This window comes from Colias philodice, chromosome 13, assembly GCF_061535455.1.
Source record: "Colias philodice isolate Cphi_HAF_F1 chromosome 13, ilColPhil1 Martin Lab GWU primary, whole genome shotgun sequence".
Taxonomy (NCBI): Eukaryota; Metazoa; Arthropoda; class Insecta; order Lepidoptera; family Pieridae; genus Colias; species Colias philodice.
Window position 1 is genome coordinate 4,744,581 of NC_143098.1, and position 21,755 is coordinate 4,766,335.

The window sequence follows — 21,755 nt, forward strand, 5'->3', positions numbered from 1 at the left end:
ATATAAAACATATTATGTAAAATGATTAAAAATAAATAAATGAAGCAACTACGATTCAAAGAAAACATCTTTTTCAGTGTTAAAATGCTCTTAGCAATCCTGGATGATGAACTGTATCATGTACTCTGATCCCAGTACGGTCGGTACCTCGATAGCCATAACGATAAATATTATAATCAGATAACCGCAAAGTCAAAATAAAAACATTACTTGTACAGTTGTGAGTGCAAAATTTACGTTTCATTTGGAATAACATTTTTTTCGGTACTAAAACGTAGTCGTTTGATATGTGGTTGGCTGCCCCTCCTCTCCTTCCTGAAAAATATCCTCCAAAATTTCCCGAGATACTTCCAATGATTGAACCATTGGACGTTGGACATTAACTTCAGTCAAAAATTGACGAAGCGGATGATTACTAATTTCCACTTAATCCTCGCTGCTACTATCTTCACCATCAAATCATCAATTTTCAAGTGGTGTTGTAAAAATATCAGCAGAAATCGTCTTCCAAAGGCGATATAATTTTATGAGCATTGAATCAGTAAATAACAAAATCAAAAGTTAACTGTAAATCTATAAAAAAAGCTACTTACAAATAAAATTTTATCAAAAACTACTGTTCCCAATGCACCTCAAAATAATAAAAGAATTCATCATTTTATTATTTCATTCTAAAAGTGTAATATAATACCTACCAACAAAAAACATGAATTGCTATCATTATAAAAAATAAATACCTATAAGTAACAACTTACTTTTTGTGGGAACGCATGATGGTGAAAATTCACAAAACACGAAGATTGCATTTGATATTTTTGGTTTTATGGCATTCAATTGCTTTATAAATATCACTACATAGTATAAAAAAAGTCGCTTTCTCTGTCCCCATGTCCCTTTGTATGCTTAAATCTTTAAAACTTCGCAACGGATTTTGATGCGGTTTTTTTAATAGATAGACTGATTCAAGAGGAAGGTTTTAGTATATAATTTATTAGGTTTTAGACAAAGCGGACGAACCCGCGGGTGGTAAGCTAGTAAATTTATAAAATACGAAGATTTTTAAAATTGTAACTAATGAACGCAATCAATATTAGATTAACTGTAGATAATGGTGTCTACATATTATTATAGTACTCTTTGGGTGTCTAGTTTTACTTAAAATAATAAACATCTACCCTCACTTTAAAAAAATGTAGTATAATTATTATTTACACGAAATATACCTTATAGGGAAGGGAAGATATGGGCTAAAGAGTTAAATAAATAACATAATTATATTTAAATTATTAATTTCCAACTGTGTATTCAGTAGTGTTAACATCTAAATTGATTTGATTTTTACGAAATCTCATAGATGGCGCTGTTACAAAATTAACATTATACAACTTACATTCTTTAAACTATGTTTCTCTTCCCAAGTTACTTAAATGGCATAATTTTTATAGTGTCAATCTAGATATTGTCAAACAACATTTATATATGCGTCATTTGATTATTAATTTCCAATAGTTAACGTGTGTTTGATTTTACTAACACTTCATAGATGGCGCTGTTTCAAATTTGTCTTTATACTGCTAAGATTCATTTAACTGTTTCTCTGCCCAAATTACGTAAATGACATAGTTTTTATTTTGTAAAGCTAGATAATAGCATGGCTTACTCGAAACCAACATTTAAACATGAGTCTTTAGATTGTACGCTGTCGTAGTACACGGAATATGTAAGAAAAATAAAGGCTCACAGCTCCTCCCCCGAAGGTGATATCATGATAATATGTTTAAACTATCCTCACCCGACCTCTTAGGAATATTCATGCAAAATTTGAAGTAAATCTATACAGTACTTTTCGAGATTAGCTCGGTCAAACATACAGACAAACAGACAAACAGACAAACAGACAAACAGACAAACAGACAAAAATTCTAAAAACTATATTTTTGGCTTCTATATCGATTATAGATCATGGATTATGTATTCTTTTAAAAAAATATTCAATGTACAGTTTTGACTTTCCTACGATTTTATTATATGTATAGATTTGGAGTAATTACGTATATAATAATTTATTTTAGTTTTCTTGCAAATAGATACTGAAAATTGTGATTTGGACCTTCTTTATTAATCATTAAAATGGTTTTAATTATCTTATAGAATATTTACGCAAAGATATGCAAAGTTTTTTTTGTTTATTTTGCAACATTTTTCATTGATGCTTGCCTTCCTGACTTCATTTCTTCATTCATTACCTTGTTCAAATAAACTGTGCTAATATTACTATATACAAAAATTTGTAAAACTTATAATATAAATGATCCTCCAAATCACATTTTTCGAAATATTTCATCCAAATTTACTCCAGTGACTTTAAAAAGTTTATTTTCTATGTTAAACAAATGGATTTGTAAGTTTAGTGGATTTTAATGTAACTTTATGTGCAAATTTAATTATTAAATAGATGTTTTATATGGATTATTATTTTACTTCGAATATTAAGTAATTGTTCATTTAATATAAGTCCGCATAATATTAATAAGTCACAGGCGAGGTGCAATTTCCTTCACAGTACGGTGTTAGTCATAGCTTAAGATACAACAGTAATGTTATAAGATTGTATTTTATTTAATATACCTACTTTTAAAATATAAATTTGTGTTTTTTTTTTAACCTTTCCTGATCTTTGTTTAATAAATTGTAACAGTACCTAGATTAGACAAAATGTCTAAATTATATACAGATTTTATATTTAGAAGATACAACATACCTATACCCGGCGCGGCGAATGATGATTCCTATGACACTGACAGTTATTCTCAAGAGACAAACTTGTAACGGCGTCAACATTAAATTAGAAACGTATTGGAGGCTTCTAAAAATGGCATTTATTAATTTTTACGTAGCTTTATGCCATAACAATGATATTCCGTTGGAATTATAACAATTCTTAACATTTACGAGAAATTATATCAATCTGACTTTACGTATACGTCCTACAAAACTTACATCGTTGGCATTTATCGACTAGTGCGGAAAGTATCGATAGACAGATTTCGATAATGGAAACGAGTTCACATTTTTTCTATGCATAGCATTTAATAGTGAATGAACTAAAGCTTAAGCTTTAGTTCATTCACTATTAAATGGAACAGAAGATCGCAGCACAATTAATTAATTACCGTTCGCGTTAATTTACTTACCTATGATGATATAAGTTTTTTAGACTAATTAAATGGGGGCTTCCATTTTCATGATAAAATAATATACACTGTGTTAAACGGGTTAATAATTACATGAAAATGATAAGGCGCCTTTTTATGTTTTGGAAATCTTTCGTTTTACTTACGCTATGCTAAAAAACTTAAATTAATACAACAACATAAAAGACGTTAAAAATTCATTTTATAATATTTGTAAAAACATGTTTACCGACGTGGCTGAATGAAAACCACGCCTTTGCCTATAAAATAGTAAAGTATCGACACGACCCATCATACGAGCAATCACTAAGACGAACTGTCATAGGGATCATCATTCGCCGCGCCGGGTAAAAAATAATATTATTGAAAAAACACAAACGAAATATTAAAGAAGCCCTTAGCCTACCCTTTAAGGCAAAAACAAAACCTAAAGAAAGTATAATATACTGTGTCGCTATTAAATTGTAAACACCTTTTGAGGTTCCCGCGAGTCCGTAACATACTTACTGCTTATAATTTAATGCATTGTTTTCGAGAAAATAATAATCTATCAATGTCAAACCGTTGAATTGCGAATTTGACAATTGATATGGTTTCTTTTCTACTACATAGAAGAAGAATAAATGCGTCGAAACGCAACCTGCGCGACCAACGCTGGGAGAAGAAAATTCTTGCCATAATACGTAACTGCTATGTATTCGCCTTGTAATCGAAAAAAACTAAAGCAAATGTTACGGATAACAATTTTTAGACAGATAACAATCTTGTGACTCGCGAGCTAGATTTTTACAATTTTTACAATCGGTGCATTTACATCAAACGAACATAGAGGAAGAGCATTCTTTCGTGATCTTTTAGTGTAAACGAAAACTCGTATTCAGTGTTGTTCAGTATTAAAACATTGCATAGACTCTTTTCGAACGCACTAAGAACCACGAAAGAGAACAAAGAATGTTTCATGCCTGTTTACACTAAAATAAATTGACATAGTGGGGTTAGAATGAGCATTTGTACTTTAATGTCAATGCACCGTTGTATAATAGACGACGCACGCCAAAAGGTAGGATTCAGATAAAATTTTTATATTATCTACGGATTTGGGATTAATTACTTTTAAAAATAACATCAGGTGATTTAGCAAGATTGGACCAAAAAATGATAACCGTAAGGTATAAGTACTTTTTAATTCCACGGCAACAGAACATACTGGAGAATTGCATTTAATATTATCTGTCCAAGCCCAGTAATTAATCGTTTTATCTTTCACTTATCGACGCATATGCATCCAAAACTTGTTATGATTTATTTTATTATTTTAGCAATTTATCTATCTCATTGTACTCAATTTTTAATATTAAACCAGGATCTCCAGTGCAATATGATTATATTAGAATTAAATATCTATGAATGAAATCATTACCTATTATTTATGATTGATTTAGAATCAATAACAAATGTACAAATAAGTTCCTACTATGGATTATAGCGGCAAGACCACAGCAAGACTCTACATTTCAATTACCTTGGTACCTAATGTGATATTAAAGAAAAAAAAGGTTTTAGTATATTTTTGTATGTTTATAACTATGTTTGGAATTAATAATCTCAGAAAAAGCTCTTGTAAAGCTAAGTTTAAAATTTATATAAAATTATATCGCTTCAATTTTTTTTGAATAAGCAATCTGTTAAATTCATAATTTTACAAGCATTATTGAATGCTTAATCGTACTAAACGATCCACAGTTCGCAGTAAATATTTAGATATTCTTATCACGTTATAAAAGAACATTTTATGAGGGCTGTGAAAAATTGAGAAAATAAAGACACTGAAGGGTCTTTAGCCTAAGTGATTTAAAAGTGACTTGCACCAAAATCTTCGAATCATGTTCAATCAATTTGGAAAGATAAACTTTGTACCCGACAACCTTGCTATTTGTTGTCTATTTATACACGTTTTAACAAAAAATAAATGGGCTCAGCTCGGCTAGCCACTCGCTAAGTAGATAATAGTTTTTTGTTCAGTGATTTGTCTTAAGTTTATCTAATAGTAATATTAAATATAAGACGAAAGATTCGCTAACAGTCACGACACATGTTGCTCAATGAGTAAATATTAAATTACCTAAAAACTTTTTGTTTTGGTACTTTCAACTTTTTCAAGCCAAGTCCAGCTCATTCGCACACACTCCCTGAAATGTACCTAAACTTATAGCCCATCGTTACTGCATCGAGCTTTAAAATAGGTAGTCAATTACCTATTCAATCTTGCTATTTAATTGACAATGCATAAAATTATTTATTGATATATTATGTGAATAATATGCTGTTTCGTCATATTAATAATTAACAAAATCCTTCTGAAATTTTAAAAGAAGAGGTTTTCCAATTCCAATTTACTTGATGCGATTTAAAAATGTGTGGAAATATCTTCCTTTCCTTATGAACTGAATACCATAGACATTTATCAACTTGTTCATTTCATTCGCGCTGCGTTTAAATGAAGTGTCTTTGAAGATTTAATCCATCACTTGTTCAACAGAGATTAAGACGTTGAAAGATTTGTAAGACTCAATTTAGAAACCGTAGACATGATTGAACACTGTTCAGACTTTATAATCGAGTTGTTTGTTCAAGTAATTAGATATTATTGTAGTAAACTCCAGTTAGTAGCCATAGTAGTATGTACTTCGTGCAATATTAACATGTTTTGATATTCTATAATTATTATTGTTTACGGATAGACTTGTATTGAGTCACAAATATAGCTGTATAGGTATACGTACAACAGCCGTGATAAGGAGTTGTTACGAATAGTTCCTTATTTATCCGTACTGAGTGAGTGATAGAGTTGAATGGGTAAGTATGTGATTTTTTTTATTCATTTTGTAAAATAGTTGGCTTAAATAATGTACCTATGCAAGTCATTTTTGTATTCCTTTACATACCCACTGTATTACATTGAGTCCTGAGTAGTAGTGCAGCACTAGTGCTAGATAATATTATCTAATTGACTGTAAATAATATAATTAGTTGTACGATATATAAATGTATGATTATATAAATTACATAGACTCATTATAATAAGTTTGCAAGCAGTTATATTTTATTTAAATCATAAATTAAAGTTATATTACACAACTTGTTTTTATTATTGGATTGTTGATTGTTGTTGAGTACCCTCCAATCTGATGTTTTTGCAATAAAATATTATGTAATGGGACAAAAGTGTTAATTATTTATTAATAATCAGTGACGTTAACAGTAGGTAGGTATTTAGTTTAATCTCACAATTTTCTCTGTATTGAAAATTAATCCTTTTCGCAGTATTCTTGTAAGGTAAGTAGGTATTATAATATTATCTGAGGCAGTATATTAAAAATGTTATGGAGATTTAGGTATATTTATCTACTAAAACAAAGTTCATTTTTTTTAAATATTGTATTTTTCTTTAGGTAACTAAGTACACATTATTTATACGGAAAAGTCTGTTCAAATCTTCTATGAGTATGTCAACCTGATTATTTTATTAATTTAATTCAGGGAAACTATAAAAAATGTAATAAATCCAAGAAACCTACATAAACTAATTTGATAGGTAGCCGTAGGTATAATAGATTTTTAACACAAAAAATTGCATTATGATTCATTGACCTCTGATTTGCTAGCATTATTGTTGTTTATATGGAAGTTAATCAAATATGTCGGATTATACCTACGCTGCAAAGATTATACAGTATATATGTTACGGCTAAAGGTAGGTGAGAACATAAACTTAAGATTAGCCGGCTAAACTTAGGTTTATTTTCGACGAGGTGTTAATGTTAGTTTGTTCTATCTTTAGCCGGCTAAACTTAAGTGTAACCGCAGGCCCGTGGCTAAAAATGTCGGGGTGGGTAGATTTGGTTACTATAATACATGTAAGGAACAGGGCGAGTGTTTTCTGGCACTTCGCCGGCTGCTGCCGCAGCACGCTCGCTGCGCTCGCTCGGCTCGTGCGGGTCTTAAGAGTTCTAACCTAACCTAACCTAGCCACCAGCTTTCTGCCCTGAGTCGGGGTGGGTAGATTTGGTTACTATAATACATGTAAGGAACAGGGCGAGTGTTTTCTGGCACTGTGCGGGCCCCTCAAGCCCTCCACCGGCCCGGCGCTAACCAAATCTACCCACCCCGACATTTTTAGCCACGGGCCTGCGGTTACACTTAAGTTTAGCCGGCTAAAGATAGAACAAACTAACATTAACACCTCGTCGAAAATAAACCTAAGTTTAGCCGGCTAATCTTAAGTTTATGTTCTCACCTACCTTTAGCCGTGACATATATATTATCTTTTTAATTATCGCACATAGATTAATTCAATACATTGCCTATATAAGGAATATCTCAGCAGGAGGCCTCAGATAATTCTTAATTATTTTAAAAACACGTAGGGTAGTGTAAAGGTAAGATTTACATTTTTTATTTATCTTTATTACTTATTCTCTGCTTATGTGAATATTTTCTTCTTCTTTTTCTTTGGTGTGAAACATTTGTATTACCGGATGAATTTTTTTTTGACATTGGTCTTAAATTTTTTTTAACGAAAGTCAAAATAAAAATTTGAATCGTTTAATTCCTTTGTTCTTAAATATACAAATAACTATAAATATTATTAACTATTGAACAATTCTGATGTAATGTATCGGGAAGGCACATACTCCTGAAACACAGCGAAAGCTATATTGGGAGTCTGGAGTCTATACATATTATTATGATGTAAGGAACCTTGTTCAATATATATATTTTTTTTATATATCTGTTGCGTGCCAAACGTACCGCATGTAATGGCTTACAAATCAATCCACCTAGAGGGTAGGAATGTATAATTTATTTGTTGATATATTTATTTCAGTATAAATCGGAATACGATTAAAATTTATCGCTTTACGTTTGCATAAATAAGAATTGCTTATTAACATACCTACTGAAAATATAAATACTCTTTTAACGAGGTAATAAAACGTAAACTTTAATATTACACTACGTTCAAAACTCTTTCTATTTTATGAAAGCCTTCTATTTATTAATGTTTTATTTTAAATTATTTTAACCTCTTTTGATTTGGTTTTTTTATTCCTCCTTCATTTATTATTTCGAATAATGTACTTATTTATATGGAAAGAAAGTTTGCAAACTCAGCCATCAGTATAGAACTGCATGAACTTTAACTAACCATTCTTTAGACTTGTTTTCATGAGATACCATCCTCTGACTCCAAGAATTTATTTTTAATTTATTTACTCCAAGTTTCAATTCCACGGTTCTAGCATAAAAAAAAAAACAAACAAGAGAGAGGATCTGATAAAGGATAATTTTCACAATATTTCTAGTTTATACTTTAAAGTTTATACTATAGGTATTATGTATAATAATTTACCCATAAGTAGAGTCGTTTAAATGTAAAATAATTTACAAGTAGAGTCGTCTAAATGCAACGTTTTAACATTTTTTGTCAATTACTATCGTTTATAATACAAGAAGAAATACGTCTAAAAAATACCTAACCCTAAAACCTTTTCTCATTTCTTTTTTCTTCCAGTTGCCAGGATGTTTCGCTACATCCTCCTGCTCTCTGCCGCGACAGCGGTGCTGGCATACAAGAACCCGCACTTTGCATCTGGCAGGACGACCATGGTCCACCTCTTCGAGTGGAAGTGGAACGACATCGCCGCTGAGTGCGAGAGGTTCCTCGGTCCACGCGGCTTTGGTGGTATCCAGGTTTGTCCTAATTTGTAAATGTTGGTGTGTTGGTTGTTTTATTTTTTTTGTTCTTATTTGTAACTATTTTCTGACTTCGTTGAATCACGCTTCAAAAATATGTTAGGAACTGAGAAACATCGTAGAGGTTGCTAAATGTGTATTGGAAAAACATAAAAAATACCTTCGTTATAGTATGGGTAATTAATTTTTGTCAATAATTTTATATCGACGGTCAAATGAATCTCCTTTCATTACTTTTTTTAATAATTAATAACCATCATCGCTACTTATAGTTGGTGTGTTGATACACATCTAATTTAATACAAACGCGGTACTCTATCGATCATTTTGAATCTTTATTTAAACACATCCGCATATTTATTATTTATCAATAATTTGGACTATCTAGATAATTGACACGATATAAATTAGTAAGTAATTTCATTTCCCTACATTTTAATGATTAGATAAGTTAAAAAATGTTTAATAAACAATCGAAATTATTTTCACGGGTGGCTTTATCACAATTTTCGATAATAATTCTCACATTATAAAAATAATTTATATGAAATGCATTTAATATTACTATAACTATAGTAATAGTACTATAATAATTATAATATTATGCCCAAGTAAGATTATATTATTTCGCGGGTAATCTAAAGCTCTTTCCCTCTGTTTGAACGTCTTCTTTGTTTAGAAATTTCATACGACGGGCAATCGAAGATCTTTCCTACTTATAATGAGTATCTAAAGACTGGTATGAGAAAAGTGTATACAATATAGATTGTATTTATATATATGAATATCTGAACTTGTCACTTGGTAAAGTCCTACGTAAATTATTTATTTAGTATTTATTTTTTTAATGAACTAAATGTACCCAGTTTTGCAAAAAATGACAAAATTTTCTCTTGGTAGAGCAATGAATATTTAATTAAGAAATACGTGAACTGATATATCTTGTTAAATAATTTCAAAGACCGATCGATCATTACACTTCTTGATTAATATTTGAGTTTATCAAATTCAAAATAATAACTTGTTTTATAGGTAATGTTTGTTTAGCGAGCAAAGTTTATTGTTTACGGCGTGAATTAATCTCGAGCCGAAATCTTCTTAAGTCAATTATTCAACCGTATTTCTTAAGCTTAACACCAACTCAAGTTCTTCAAATTACGAATAGAATTAAATTGGTCTTGTAATGTTTGGTATATTTTCCATGGAAATATGTTGAGATATTTTTTGCTTGTGTAAACAATGTTATGATAGCGATTGATTTTTTTAGTGAGGGTCAGTGTATATTGGCTTTAGAGTGTTTGAATAGATTTGAAAATAGATTTGCATATAGATAGATTACTTTTTATTCTCTTTTACTTACATTGTATTTATAAAGCCATGAAAGAATTCAATACTTTTATTTTTTCATTTATAATACATCTACACTAATATTATAAAGATGAAAACTTTGTTTTTTTTTTTTTTTTTTTTTTTTATGTAAGAGCAGGTAACTGAGCAGGTGGATCACCTAATGAAGTGACACCACCGCCCATGAGCACTGACAAAGTTACCTTTGTGAGGCTGTTACCGGCTGTCGAAGATGGATGTAGGCTCTCTTTTTAAAGGAATTTAAGTCATACACGTGCGGGAATACAGAAGAGGGTAGACTGTTCCACAAGGTGGTAGTGCGGGGTAAAAAGTGTCGCGAGAAGCGTACGGTACTCGTTCGCCAGCGGTCCAAATGGTGTGGATGGAAGTATGCTTTGTGACGGGCGGAGCGGTGGTGAAATTCCGCTGCAGGTATGAGCTCGAATAACTCCTCTGAACACTCCCCATGGTATATGCGATAAAAGACACACAGTGAAGCAATGTCTCGTCGCAAAGCGAGAGGGTCAAGCCGATCGCTAAGTCTTGGGTCGCCAACCATTCTGACTGCTCTACGTTGAACGCGATCAAGTGGAAGGAGTTGGTATAACGGGGCGCCGGCCCAGAGATGTGAGCAGTATTCCATGTGTGGCCGTATCTGAGCTTTATACAGTGATAGAAGATGGTCAGGCCTGAAATACTGCTTCGCTCTGTATAGGACGCCCAGTTTTTTGAAGCTAGAGAAGCTTTGCCTTCCAAATGATCGCGAAACTGAACATCGTCAGAAATATTGACGCCAAGAATCGCGATGCTGGACTTGACGCTGAGGGGAGTGTTCATAAAGAGGGGAGCTGATTCAAATGGCTTTTTTTTGGCCGTAAATGCACATAGTTGTGTCTTAGTGGGGTTAAACTCTACGAGGTTTTTACGACCCCACTTTGAAACTTCTTCCAAAAGAGTTTCAATCTTGGACACCAAAGTGTTTCTGCACTCATCGACATTTTCTCTCGAGAAGTTAGCATGGCCAGGGTAAGAGGCGTCACCAGTACTATCATCTGCATAACAATGAATGTTACTAATTTGTAACATGTCATTGATATGCAGAAGAAATAGTGTGGGTGAAAGAACACAGCCTTGGGGGACGCCAGCGTTTACGGGCATAAGCTCCGAGCACGATCCGTCAACCAAGACCCGAATATTTCGTGCTGCAAGAAAGCTGGCTATCCATGTGCGTAACTTCTCGGGGAGTCCATATGATGTTAGCTTCGATAGTAGAGCCCGGTGCCACACCCGATCAAAGGCTTTTGCGACATCAAGACTAACGGCTAATGCTTCCCCTTTACTCTCAATAGCCGCAGCCCATCGGTGAGTTAGAAAGGCCAAGAGATCACCAGCCGAACGTCCATGGCGAAAACCATACTGATGGTCACTGATCAGCTGGTTCTCCTCCAGGTAACCTAAGAGCTGACGGTTGATTATGCTCTCCATGACTTTTGAGAGCAAAGAGGTAATAGCAATGGGCCTGTAGTTAGAGGGGTCTGATTGATCGCCTTTCTTAGGGATCGGGTGCACGGCGGCGGTTTTCCACGAAGCTGGAGCAATGCCGACATCATAAGAGTGCTGAAACAAATGCGCAAAAACGGGAGCCAATTCTGGAGCACACGTTCTCAAAACAATTGCAGGGATACCATCAGGGCCACTCGCTTTATGGGTGTCAAGAGAGAAAAGTACCTTACGCACTTCACGTTGAGTAAAGCGTACATCGGACATAAAGTACTGGCACCGCGAGATAGTAGGCGGTACCTTTCCCCTGTCGTCCAAGGTGGAATTGGACGCAAAGAGAGCGCCCAATAAATCGGCTTTCTCTTTGGGCGAGTGGGCTAAGGTATCATCTTCCCGGCGCAAGGGTGGGAACGTCGGCTGACAAAAGTTGTTGTTGTTTGTTTGATTGTAATGAATAAAAAATAAACTACTGGACCGATTTTAAAAATTCTTTGACCATTCGAAAGCTACATTATCCACGAGTAATATAGGCTATATATCATCATGCAAACCAACAGGGGCGGAGTAATGCGGGTGAAACCGCGCGGCACAGCTAGTGTTTCATAAAGTATAAGATGGACTATTCAAGTATTTCAGTACAAAAGTAAATAAAAGTATGTCTAATGAGTTTTCCACATTAATTTGTCATCTGTCCCTCATTTATCTCGAAGTTCCAAATTATATCTGTTCATCTGATTATATGGGTGAAAAACTACAGACATCGATTTTATTCGATTTTCTTAGTATCGATAAGTGCTTTTGATTAGAATCGCTTTATTTTGGAGTAGGTAATTTGTATAAGCATTTATTATATTCGTCTTGTTCAATACAATGTTAGAATATTGTTAGATATTATACGATTCCATCCAGGTGCAAAATATTTTTTATCCAATCTAGATGAGTCATGTGAGATCATATCAATTATTTTAAATCGAAATAAAGAATCTAGATTAGGATTGTCCAAATTTATAACATTTAAAAGTTTCATTTTTATCTACGTATGTATATCTAAAATATGCGATAATATTATTTGCTTGGCGTTACTACTTCTGTTATGTTTTTGATACTGCAAAAATAATTGCTACCATTAATTTAATTTCTTATTCACAGATCTCTCCCCCAAATGAAAACTTGGTGATTTGGTCTAGGAACCGCCCATGGTGGGAACGCTACCAGCCCATTTCATACCGTCTGGTCACACGGTCTGGTAATGAGCAACAATTCAGAGACATGGTCCGTCGCTGTAATAACGCCGGTGTTAGGTAAGGAGCAATTCATTTAAAAAATCGCCTCTAAAGCTTTGAAGACGTCTGAAAAAGTAATAATTTTGACTGCTTAATTAATAACATATAACTTTGAAAACGAAATTACGTAGTTAAACTATAATTGCAATGTGAAGACACATTAGGCACACAGTTAATAATTAACAGAATACTTAATGCGTCTGCAAAGCTAAACATTAGTACAACGAAAAAAGTGTTTCATTGAATAAATTCTCTCCCAAATTGCCTCTCGCTATTTATACTTCTGGGCTAATTGGTAAGATCGGTATCGTCCAGTTTTTAATAAAGTTACACAGGGAAAAGTAGGTCGTGTGGAAATTTAAAAGCTATTTTTGCTAACGTCTGTCATCGAGGGGCTCATACGATAAATTTAACTTCCTGTAAAATACAATTTAGCAATGTTATATTCAAAACTAGATGAGCAATGATTATTATCGGATTACGCAGATCAGTCTAAGCCGATTATTATCAATTTCTCGCTAGAGGTGAATTAATTATGATTATTATTGATTTTAAATAAATAAATTTAACACTGTTTAACATGAACGTAACTTAGCTATATTTTTTTTTAGAAAAACAAAACGTGCCGTAGAATCTAATTCGCACACGAATCAAGTTATATTTAAACTTATTCAAGACGCATAGCTTCGAATTGGTGGACTTGGGTAATCATGCATTGTGATCATGTATTACATGTAATTCTTAATCTAAAATATATTCCTCCTCTGTTATTGTATTATGTTATAGCTATAAATCGCCGAATCAATTGTATCTAATAATAATATTACCAACAGGATTTACGTAGACGCCATCATCAACCACATGACAGGAACGTGGAACGAGAACGTTGGTACCGGTGGTAGTACTGCTAACTTCGGCAACTGGCATTACCCTGGCGTGCCATACGGCAGGAACGATTTCAACTGGCCTAACTGCGTCATCGGTGGAAATGACTACGCATGCTGTGCTGATAGAGTAAGTTCATATGATAGAGTAAGCTGGGAAGCTTCTGTCTGAAGATAGGTAGGAATCTATCTTTAAACACAAACATAATATCATAAAATGGCTCCGTTGCAATGTGATAGGGACGCAAACAAACAAACTTTTGCATTTATAATATCAGTTGTAAGGACGGTATGGATATGAAATTTAAAAAATAAGGATTTCAATTATGACTATGAAATATTAAGTCGTAGGTGCGTATAATCTACTCTTTTATTGATGGCATTGTGTGTGTTTGCTGGACAATAAAACAAGAATATATGAAACGTTTTTTTTTTCGGAGAAATGTATTTTAATGCAGTTGAAAAGTTTTGTGTAGAAACTGGATAATCAGTGGTTCAACAGCATTATAAAGCATATAAAAAAATAATTTAAATATTAATGAAAATTGTGTCTCATTAAAATGAAGAATTTTCCAGGGGTTTCTTTCTACCTGGCAAAAAAACGATGAGCTGAGTGGAGACTCAGTAATTACTCCGTGGTTTGATAATTGCGTACTACCTTCAGTAATTACATTTTTCTGAATACGATAGTTTGTTCGCTTGGTGACCCTATTTGTTAATAAAATATGTATAAGATTTTCTTTATTTATGTAATTTTCATACATTCATTTGCACATAATACCACACGTATCTCGATTCAATTTGTAACACATACAATTGTTATCTACTGACGTGTATCTATTTAAAATGAGTATCATAATATTAAGTAGGTAATTACAAATCCATACATTCAATATTTAAACTTTTTGGGACATCTAGTTGACCTTCTTGTCCGCATGAACTATTTCATACCCATTACCCATGCCACAATTGAGTAGATCCTTAGTCTAAAACTAGATCCTACAATTCTAATCATTTAATGGAAGTTTTAAGTGTCAATTAATTATTTAAAGGTACGTAACTGCGAGCTGTCTGGTCTCAAGGACTTGAACCAAGGATCTGAATATGTGAGGGGACAGATTGTCGGTTTCATGAACCGTCTCATTGATATGGGTGTTGCTGGTTTCAGGTAAGAACTACACTAATGTTTTATGGAAATAGAGCTTTATTTGTAGAGCACATTGTATTACTCGTAAGTGAAATTGAGATTGAATCCAATGTTTTAGGTTATTTGGATTACAAAAGGAATTATTAAAATGAATGGTATAACAGGTTTAACACAATATAAATTATATTATTAAAATGAGTTGAGTTGTTATATACTTCGATATCTTGACATTAGTGCTGGTCAACCTCTTTGAATGACCTGGAACAAAAATATTTACAATATGTTAGTTAGTACAATAAGACGAGTAATAAGATGTTATAACTTTTATCCATGCTGTATAGAAGCACAACGTCATTAAAATTAATAGGGAAGACATTAGTAGGATTCATTCGGTTTATTAAAGACATATCTCGCAATAAAAATCGTTGGAACAAATTGGCCATTACTATAAATGTTCACTAAAAAGTTAAACGAAATCAACAATGTATTATTGTTTTTTGTTTCCCATATTGTTATTTGTAACAGTTTAAACATTACCTTTTAAATCTGCAGTATTTTCATTTCATTTTTAACGCCTAGAGGCTACGTAAATAGTTCAGTTACATGAGCGATCGATTGCTATTAATTGGCGGGTGTGTTGGAGCTATTTATTCTGATGCAGTAAAATTATTTATACTGATCCTATTGTGATTTATTATGGCGCAGTAAAATTATTTATACAGCTACTTTAATGGCGAAATAGGTACTTAAATATTATAGCCAATAATTGTTATTCCCTAATTAATTACACTACATACCTACAGATTTAGCCAATTCTGTGAACCAGTTTTCACAAAGAAAAACAAAGAATTATAAATCCTTATTTTAATAAATAAAATACATATATTTCAGAAAAATAATTTTCGTAGTGTGTCTAGTTCAGTGCATGATAAAAAGATTTAGAAATAATACCTACCTTTCAATTTTTTTTCGTGTGCTGTTGTCTGCTTTATAGGTATTTTATATGAGAGGATTTATATGAAGTTTTAGATATTATTTGGTGCGGATAGGAAAATTTTAATGTGCTTTTCTTATATACTAATACATAAAACTAAACCAAAGAAGTCGGTTAATAATTTTGTTTATTATCTCTGTCTCCGATTTCATCAAATTTTCACATCATTGTAATAATTTTACAGGATCTATTATTTTTCACATCATTATAAAATGTTCTTGAATACTATACTATACTGAATAATGCTCCAATACTTCAATTGTTTTCATAATTACCAACGAAAAGCTTTTCTATACTTAACAACAATTTTACCATAACTTCCCTATTCCTCCAGAATCGACGCAGCCAAACACATGTGGCCCGGAGACCTGCGCGTCATCTACGACAGGCTACACAACCTGAACCCCAGCCACGGCTTCCCCCAGGGAGCCCGCCCGTACATCTTCCAAGAAGTAATTGATCTTGGCGGCGAAGCTATTAGCAGGAATGAGTACACTCCCCTAGCGGCGGTCACTGAATTCAGATTCGGCATGGAACTGAGCAGAGCCTTCAGGGGACAGAATCAACTTAGGTATGTTTTAATTTCAACTTTGATTTGAACGGTCAATGGAATTTTGCAGATTTCAATGACATACATTATCAATTTGAGCAATTTTTAAAATTGGGCAATTTTTGAAATGACTCTGATGAAATTTGTCTATAATGGTCAGTGAAATGTCGTATTACAGAAAAGTATATTTGCCCGCATTTTATTATCGTTGAATGGAAGAACTAATGAAAAATTGTAGAGCATTGTAGTTTAAGATATTAAATCCAATTTTTCAATTCAGTCTAACAAATGAGTATTTTCTCTGAATTCAATAATTCCGAGTGTTAGTAATAGATTAATTATTAATGTTATAATCAATAACAATTCCCTCTCTTTATACTTTTTGAATTAATACAATTAGATAGAAACAAAAGCTAATACATTTCTCCAATACTTCAATTGTTTTCATTCTATTTTTATAAATTGCTTTCAATATACAATATCTATTGATATTGTAACTCAGTGGTTAATATTAATGTCCTTAACAACATATTCCACTAGTTTCATATTATTTATGTATTTGAAGCACAATTTTATAACAAATGTTTTTAAAAAGAGATATTACGTAGATGTTTGTAGTTTTATTCTTCGTTTACTATTACTACTACTTTCATGTATAGTAATAACAGTGAAACTGACAAAAATAGGCTCTTGAAGTACAGATTATTATTATTAAAAAATTTATGCACTACATATTGTCATGTAACATAAAAATCTTCGTTTTTAAACAGCAAAATCACTGCTTTTCATGGGAATTTATCTACTAAAGATATAAATAATAAGTAAGCTGGAGGAGACTACTCTTAAAATAAGCTATAGTCAGTCCTCTGTGCTAATATTGATTGAGTCATCTTTTAACCTACTTCTGTACGTACCAAGCTTAACAAAACCTGAAATTCCAGATGGCTATCCAACTGGGGTCCAAGCTGGTCGCTCCTAGCGTCCAACGACGCCCTCGTCTTCATTGACAACCACGACAACCAACGTGGTCACGGTGCTGGTGGTAATATTCTAACCCACAAGACCCCGAAGCAATATAAGGGAGCGATTGCCTTCATGTTGGCGCATCCTTATGGTGTCGCTCAGCTGATGAGCAGCTTCCACTTTACGGACACAGAAGCAGGACCTCCAATGGATTCTAATGGAAACATTCGTTCGCCGACCATCAACTCTGTAAGTATTTTCAATATATGGTTAAAATTCTGTATACACATACATGTGTTGTGTGTATATCTATATATAATCTATATATTATAATATAATAGGGATAGCATTTTTGTTCAATGTAATAAATAGTTCATAAGGTTTGACATAAAAACATATACTAAATACAATTATGTGTTGAAATTATATAAAAATATACATACAAATACATTTTAACATGAATAATTATATTTTTTTAAAGTAAGACGTGATGTACTTTGTCTAAATAAATAAATTGAAAGCTTTGATAACTATCTAAAAGTATAGGTACACTATAAAAATAATAATACATATAACAAGTCGAGTTATTTTTGGTAAGTGTATTGCCAGTTAATAATCTTGTTAGTGTATAAGAAAAAACCAAACAAAAGCACTTTAGTTCGTCTTTAAATAAACATCTTGTTAATAGCTTGTTTACTCAAGTTCTTGGTAAAGGCAACAATATATAACGCTTCACAAAAAACACAATGATATTAACGCGATACTTTGATGACAAATACAAACGGTTTCTAGGTTCTAGAAATATCTTTTCTTCGAAACTTCTTTTTCACATCAATTTTCAGAATCAGATTAGCTATAAGTACTTCATAGTTGTTCAATTTAATAAATAATTTATGATTCATATTAAATTTAGATCGATATAAAATTATTGTTATCAAAGTGACTATTTATATTTCAATATTGTTATTTACATCAGAATAGAGGAATAATAATGAGACCCGTGATAGGTGTCAGACACAGGACTGACACCGGGAGTCTGCTTACCATACAAAAATAATCTATACTAATATTATAAAGCTGAAGAGTTTGTTTGTTTGTTTGAACGCACTAATCTCGGGAACTACTGGTCCGATTTGAAAAATTCTTTCGGTGTTAGATAGCCCATTTATCGAGGAAGGTTATAGGCTATATTTCATCACGCTACGGGCAACAGGAGTGGAGCCACGGGGGTGAAACCGCGCGGAGCAGCTAGTATGATATATTTAAACAGCGTTATTAGAACGAAATAAATTTCGTTCGAAAATACGAATCTTTATAATGATATCTCTACAAAAATAGTACATTTGCACCTACATGTTTGTATGTAACCGACTCTTAGACTCGAATTGGACTCACTTTAAATGGACAGATTTTAATCAAACTTTGCACACCAAGGATCGGTGACAATACAATAATATTATATAGTTTAAGCGTGTTTTATCGTTTTTTTAAATACATTAATTTATGTGTTAATTCTGTGTCCACTAAAGCATGACCTATCTGTTTATTGCATCGAAATGTATATCTATGCAATAATAGATATATTTACTTTATTGTATCAAATTTACAGGATATATGCAATAAACTATTGTATCTTACAGGACAACAGCTGCGGCAACGGCTGGGTGTGCGAACATCGCTGGAGACAGATCTACCAGATGGTAGCATTCAGGAACGCAGCCGGCAACACTGGGCTCTCCAACTGGTGGGACAATGGAAACAACCAGATCGCCTTCTGCCGTGGTGGACAAGGTTTCGTCGCTTTTAACAACGAGAACCGCGACTTGAACCAGAGCTTGCAGGTTTGTTAATTAAATAATCTGGCGTTTTAGGGAAGACAACTTAGACACAAAAACTATAATTTAATGATTAACAGTGAGTTCAATGCTTCAATATCATATGTTTTTTAATATTAACAACAGTCCGATCTATGTCTAGATTTTTTTAATATTATCTTTAAAAAAACACAATTAAGTTCCATCTAAATAGAATTAATTTATGTCAAGTGTAATCTGTTAAATTCTAAGGTTAAATCAAGTTTCATAAAACTCGTACTTCTTAAAATGTCACTACATAAATGATATAACTTTTACTAAATAAATGTCGAGGAGAGTAAAATAATACCCCACGAGGTAGAAATGAAACGCAATTGTATTATTCTATTCGTCTCAGCGGTTATGGACAAGTCTTAAGAAAAAGGAATTTTACGCTCTTATTCCGCACTAGTTTGCAAATGGAAACGTCTTCAGGATTTTTCGTAGCTCCTTATTGTGGGTGGGATTTTGGAAAAATAATAATTATATTCGTTTTACAAGGAATGATATAGAGACTTGACCAAGAAAAGGTCACATTATAATAATGTATAGCGTGGATTTTCACCTTGTTGATGTCAAATTATTTTATAAAAGTAAACTACGTATTCCTTAGTAAAATAAGAGGAGACAGAACAAGATTAAGGTAATGAAAGACAGGGCGATATACGTTTAAGTAGAACTTGAGCTTTTTCGCGAGTTTTAACGAGATAATTATGATTGTATTAACTCCTCTATCATACGGTATAGTCTTCCACTGATGGAAGATCAGAGCATTCATCATCATGACGTTTACATTTTGCTGTTGGTAACTTTTATTTGAAAATGAAATGGAATTTCAGCATTGTCCGCTTAGATTTGTAGAGTAGTTGAATTGAAACGCTCGTGAAACTCCACGCGCGAAAATTCACTACATTTTTCCCGATCGAATAAGTGTTGACGAATTTTTCAATTCAATATAAATGTATTGAACTGACTTATACAAAATCTGAAATAAATAATAAATAATCTTAGGTAAAATGTTATTTTATAAAGTACATTAACTGTACCTAACGTTAACTATATCTTGATAAATTGATTTATATTTTGCGAAATAATCTACTGTATGCTGTATTTATTTTACTGCCACGTCTGCGCCCAAATCTTTGGAAGAAGCCTTTAATACAATACTTTTACATTAGTTTAGTTTTTTAATATTCAATTCTTTCTCACTTTACTATATTTTGTTCTAGACTTGCCTGCCAGCTGGTAGATACTGCGACGTGATCTCAGGAGCAAAGGTTAACAACGGTTGCACCGGCAAAACTATCACTGTCGACGGCAATGGACGCGCCCAAATTCACATTGGTGCCAACGAACAAGACATGGTTCTGGCTATCCACCGCGGAAATGAGGTAAATTGAGTTACATTTTACATTTTTGAAGAGAAACTTCTTTATTCGGGGTTGGAAAAAATTTATTGTAACATTTTTTCGTTACGCGTGACATTTTTCCGTTACACGCCATCTTTTTCTTATCCCTACCACGCGTGATCGACGTATTTCTGTAAAGTTGCATATAGAAAATTATTTTTTGAAAAAATAAGGTCATAAAGAAGTTTCACTTCATACGTGTGTATACTAGTACACGCACACATTATTTTTTAAATTCTTCAGTTTTAATTTGGAAGAATGATAATAATAATATTATGTAGGTACCTATGTATTTATGTATGTATGTCCAATATCAAAAGTTTGATTGAGTTGAAAATAACAAAACTTTTTTATCAAATCGAATTAAAAATTTTCATATAAAACATTGTAACAATGAAACTAATTCATCTTTTTTTGTTTCAGTCAAGACTGTAAGGTTGACACGCGTAATGAAGATTGCTGAGAAGTGATGAAAGTGTTTTTATGTAAAAAGAAAATAAATTTGTGATACAAATTTCCTGAGTTTTATTCTTACATTTGAAGTCCTGCAAAATAGGATAATTATTAAAATATCAAGGCATATCAATCGCTCAATAAAAATAATCAATTTTTTATGAATTTTATAATGTTACAGATTACAGATTAATTAATGCAGTAATCTGGCACGTATCTTAAAACTAGATATCAAAGTCAATAATAAGATAAGACCTCGTAAAAAACGTTAAGTAAATAAAATTAAAAATCAGAGACTGAATACTGATAACGTATTAAATCTATACTAATATTATAAAGCTGAAGAGTTTGTTTATTTGTTTGTTTGAACGCGCTAATCTCAGGAACGGTAAATGGTCGGATTTGAAAAATTCTTTCTCTT

The 21,755-nt window shown here is 32.5% G+C and overlaps 1 protein-coding gene across 1 annotated transcript; it reads left to right on the top strand.

Annotated features, from left to right (window-relative positions):
* The first annotated feature begins 5,923 nt into the window (after positions 1-5,923).
* Positions 5,924-21,389, top strand: LOC149483347 (alpha-amylase 2-like). Its single transcript, XM_089702344.1, has 10 exons — positions 5,924-6,050; positions 8,770-8,948; positions 12,948-13,099; positions 13,915-14,095; positions 15,018-15,133; positions 16,441-16,677; positions 17,598-17,868; positions 19,260-19,460; positions 20,702-20,863; positions 21,305-21,389. Exons 1-10 carry the CDS (start codon positions 6,047-6,049, stop codon positions 21,314-21,316), a joined length of 1,515 nt encoding a protein of 504 aa, XP_089558470.1. The 5' UTR covers positions 5,924-6,046; the 3' UTR covers positions 21,317-21,389.
* The last annotated feature ends 366 nt before the right edge of the window (positions 21,390-21,755 follow it).